The 4409-nt window shown below is 55.3% G+C and overlaps 1 protein-coding gene across 3 annotated transcripts in view; it reads left to right on the top strand.

Moving 5' to 3' along the window:
• The window catches only part of grin1b (glutamate receptor, ionotropic, N-methyl D-aspartate 1b), an 85902-nt gene that overhangs the window by 27960 nt on the left and 53533 nt on the right, over nt 1-4409 (top strand). For all 3 annotated transcript variants that reach the window (XM_046034779.1, XM_046034778.1, XM_046034777.1), the window contains exon 5: nt 3284-3381. In XM_046034779.1, the coding sequence (XP_045890735.1) occupies nt 3284-3381 (98 nt within the window). The remainder of the gene's footprint in view (nt 1-3283; nt 3382-4409) is intronic.

Raw genomic sequence — 4409 nt, 5'->3', positions numbered from 1 at the left:
GCAGGCAGGCGGACAGACAGGCGGACAGACAGGCGGACAGGCAGGCAGGTGGACAGACAGGCGGACAAGCAGGTTGACACACAGGCGGACAGGCAGGCAGACAGGCGGACAGACAGGCGGACGGACAGGCAGGCGGACAGACAGGCGGACAGGCAGGCAGGTTGACAGGCAGGCGGACAGGCAGGCGGACAGACAGGCGGACAGACAGGCAGGTGGACAGGCAGGTGGACAGACAGGCAGGTGGACAGGCAGGTGGACAGAGAGGCAGGCGGACAGACAGGCAGGTGGACAGACAGGCGGACAGGCAGCAGGTGACAGACAGGCGGACAGGCAGGCAGGTGGACAGACAGGCGGACAAGCAGGCAGGTTGACAGACAGGCGGACAGACAGGCGGACAGGCAGGCAGGCGGACAGACAGGCAGGCGGACAGACAGGCGGGCAGGCGGACAGGCAGGTGGACAGACAGGCGGACAGGCGGACAGGCAGGTGGACAGACAGGCGGACAGGCAGGCAGGCGGACAGGCAGGCGGACAAGCAGGCAGGTTTACAGGCAGGTTTACAGACAGGCGGACAGACAGGCGGACAGGCAGGCAGGTGGACAGACAGGCGGACAGACAGGTTGACACACAGGCAGACAGGCAGGCAGGCGGACAGGCAGGCAGGCGGACAGGCAGGCAGGCGGACAGGCAGGCAGGCAGTAGGGTGGACAGGCAGGCAGTAGGGTGGACAGGCAGGAAAGTGGACAGACAGGCAGACAGACAGGTGGACAGGCTTGTGCACAGGCAGGTAGACAGACAGGAAGGTGGACAGGCATGTGGACAGGCAGGTAGACAGGAAGGTGGACAGACAGATGGACAGACAGGCAGGTGGACCGACAGGAGGTCAGAAAAGTGTGGAGACAGGTGGACAAACAGGTGGGCGGACAGGCAGGCAGAGGGCCAGACAGGCAGACAGGCAGGCAGGTGAACAGGCAGGTGGACAGGCAGGCAGGTGGACAGGCAGGCAGGCGGACAGGCAGGCGGACAGGCAGGCGGACAGGCAGGCAGGCGGACAGGCAGGCGGACAGGCAGGCAGGCGGACAGGCAGGCAGGTGGACAGACAGGCGGACAGGCAGGCAGGCGGACAGGCAGGCGGACAGGCAGGTGGACCGACAGGAAGGTGGACAGGCAGGCGGACAGACAGGCGGACAGGCAGGCGCCAGGTGGACAGACAGGCAGGTGGACAGGCAGGCAGGTGGACAGACAGGTAGGCGGACAGGCAGGCAGGTGGACAGACAGACAGGAAGGTGGACAGGCAGGAAAGTGGACAGACAGGCAGACAGACAGGTGGACAGGCTTGTGCACAGGCAGATAGACAAACAGGTGGACAGGCAGGAAAGTGGACAGACAGGTGGACAGACAGGAAGGTGGACAGGAAGGTGGACAGACAGGCAAGCGGACAGACAGGTGGACAGGCAGGGAAGTAGACAGGCGGCAGGTGGACAGACAGACAGGAAGGTGGACAGGCATGTGAACAGGCAGGTAGACAGGAAGGTGGACAGACAGGTGGACAGACAGGGAAGTAGACAGGCGGCAGGTGGACAGACAGACAGGAAGGTGGACAGGCATGTGAACAGGCAGGTAGACAGGAAGGTGGACAGACAGGTGGATAGACAGGGGAGTAGACAGGCGGCAGGTGGACAGACAGACAGGAAGGTGGACAGGCATGTGAACAGGCAGGTAGACAGGAAGGTGGACAGACAGGTGGACAGGCATGTGAACAGGCAGGTAGACAGAAAGGTGGACAGACAGGTGGACAAACAGGTGGACAGGCAGGTAGACATGTGGACAGACAGATGGACAGACAGGCAGGTGGACCGACAGGAAGGTGGACAGGAAGGTGGACAGACAGGCAGGTGGACCGACGGGAAGGTGGACAGACAGGAAAGTGGACAGACAGGAGGTCAGAAAAGTGGAGAGACAGGTGGACAAACAGGTGGGCGGACAGGCTGAAAGGTGGACAGACAGGCAGGCGGACAGAAAGGCAATCGGACAGACAGGTGGTCAGGCAGAAAAGTGGTTAGGCAGGTGGACTACAGGTGGACAGACAAGTGGACTACAGGTGGACAGACAGGTGGACAGACAGGTGGACAGACAGGTGGACAGACAGGTGGACTATAGGTGGAAAGCCTGTAACGTGTTTCCGGGCTCCGGCGTCCCGTCAGCCTCCAGACCTGAAGCAGTACATTTGTTGGATGCTTTGCTGCCCCCCATTTCTTCTGACTGTCTATAATCTTCTGTGTCTGCATATTTTCTCTGTGCACATTACCCATCAGACTAAAAACAGGAACTATGAAAACCTCGACCAACAGAACTTTGACTTCAGGAGAACACCCAAGGTATAAAACTTGCATGGTCAAATGATGCACGCCGCCCAACCAATCTCTGAGCTCGCCCAGTAGTAGCCAAACACTAGTCAGCCCCGCCCACCCAAAGTCCAGCCCAGCTCCAGAGATAGATCTTATCCTGGTGGCACGTCTTTTCTCCACCATCTCTTTTCTTTCTTTTGATTTTTCATGATTCCTGCACACCGGGAATGGGTTTCACGCTCGCAGGAGAGACGCCCTTCCTCTTCCTCCCCCTCCCCTTCCCACCTCCTCGTCCTCCCCCGCTGAGTCTTTCTCCATGTGAAGGGTTGCATGCAGCCAGGCTGAGGCTTGGCTCTGTCTGCAGGTCTGAGGAACGCCCCCCCACCAGGACCCTCTCACTCCTCTGCAACATCAAACCTCCTTTTCTTTTTCTTTTTGGGAAATGAACCACTTTCTCCTCCCCCTGCTCCTGTCCTCCCCGCCTCCCTCCCTCCTCCCCCTCCTCCTTCTCTCCACTCGAATCTTTTTTTAATTTGCAATTGCATCTAGCGCTCTCTAACATGCACGTCCCTGATTGGTTGGTTGGTTGGAGTCTTGAAAGCGCCTCAGTTTGCATGTGCCACCACACCACGCACAACTTTTTGCCCCTCCTTCTTTGTATTCAAGCTTCGACTTTGAGTTTTCTTTCAGTTCAGCAGAACGTGAACACTTTTTTGTCTCCATTTTTTGGCCCCGCCCCCACTCCTCCCGTGGGTGAGAGGGAGCATGGTCGAGGCTGGGGTCACGGGGGCGGGGTGTCGGGGTGGGAGGGGGAGGGGATGCTGACGGCTCAAAGCTAATAATGCGTGTCCTATGATGTGTTCTGTGGTGTTTTGTTCTGCCGTGTTTCTCGTTGTCCTTCGGTGTCACCTGTCGCCCCGCACGCTGGTCCTCCAGGCGGAGAAGGTGCTGCTGTTCAGCCAGGACACCAACCTGACGTCTCTGCTGCTGGAAGCCAAAGACCTGGAGGCCCGAGTCATCATCCTCTCTGCCAGGTGTGTACAATAAAGCGTGCACTGTCGGTGGTCCCTAGGACGCTGTGTGGTTGCTTCCATGTTATGAGGTGGTTGCAGAATATATGAAGGAGCTGCAACGTTACAACAAGGCTGTTGCATAAACACATACATTTTGTTCACAGTTCAACATGTGGATTTGTTCTTTGTATTTAACCCATTCTAGTTGGGAGCAGTGGGCAGCCATTGTGCAGCGCCCGGGGAGCAGTTAGGAACCCGTTCTCCCTCCCCAACTCGTCACATATGGACGCGTGGTCAAGACTCATCTGCGTCAGTTTGTAACGCACTGGGGATCCCTATAGCGTCATAGTTCAACGCAGTAGTGTCGGTTTTTGACGGTAAAGGCAGGTATATGATATTTAAATGAATGAAAGAGTAAGGAGCTGGTTGGAGTGGATGGAGGGCCAGAACCTCAACTTTAAACCAGGAGACCGGGGTTTGTGGCCCGTCTGAAACAAAAAGTCAAAATTAAATGACCTACGTAGTTATTTTAACCCAAACCATGACCAAGCCAACCAAACCAGGTACTTTTTGTGCCTAAACCTTAACCAGGTACTTTCTGTGCCTAAACCTAACAAGTACTTTTTGTGTCTAAACCTAACCAAGTACTTTTTGTGCCTAAACCTTAACCAGGTACTTTCTGTGCCTAAACCTAACAAGTACTTTTTGTGTCTAAACCTAACCAGGTACTTTCTGTGCCTAAACCTTAACCAGGTACTTTCTGTGCCTAAACCTAACAAGTACTTTTTGTGTCTAAACCTAACCAGGTACTTTTTGTGCCTAAACCTTACAAGTACTTTTTGTGTCTAAACCTAACCAAGTACTTTTTGTGTCTAAACCTTAACCAGGTACTTTCTGTGCCTAAACCTAACAAGTACTTTTTGTGTCTAAACCTAACAAGTACTTTCTGTGTCTAAACCTAACCAAGTACTTTTTGTGCCTAAACCTTAACCAGGTACTTTCTGTGCCTAAACCTAACCAAGTACTTTTTGTGCCTAAACCTTAACCAG

This window comes from Micropterus dolomieu, linkage group LG21 (assembly GCF_021292245.1).
Source record: "Micropterus dolomieu isolate WLL.071019.BEF.003 ecotype Adirondacks linkage group LG21, ASM2129224v1, whole genome shotgun sequence".
Classification (NCBI taxonomy): domain Eukaryota; kingdom Metazoa; phylum Chordata; class Actinopteri; order Centrarchiformes; family Centrarchidae; genus Micropterus; species Micropterus dolomieu.
Note: the sequence above shows the minus strand (reverse complement) of the source record. Positions and strands in the feature narration are given on the sequence as shown.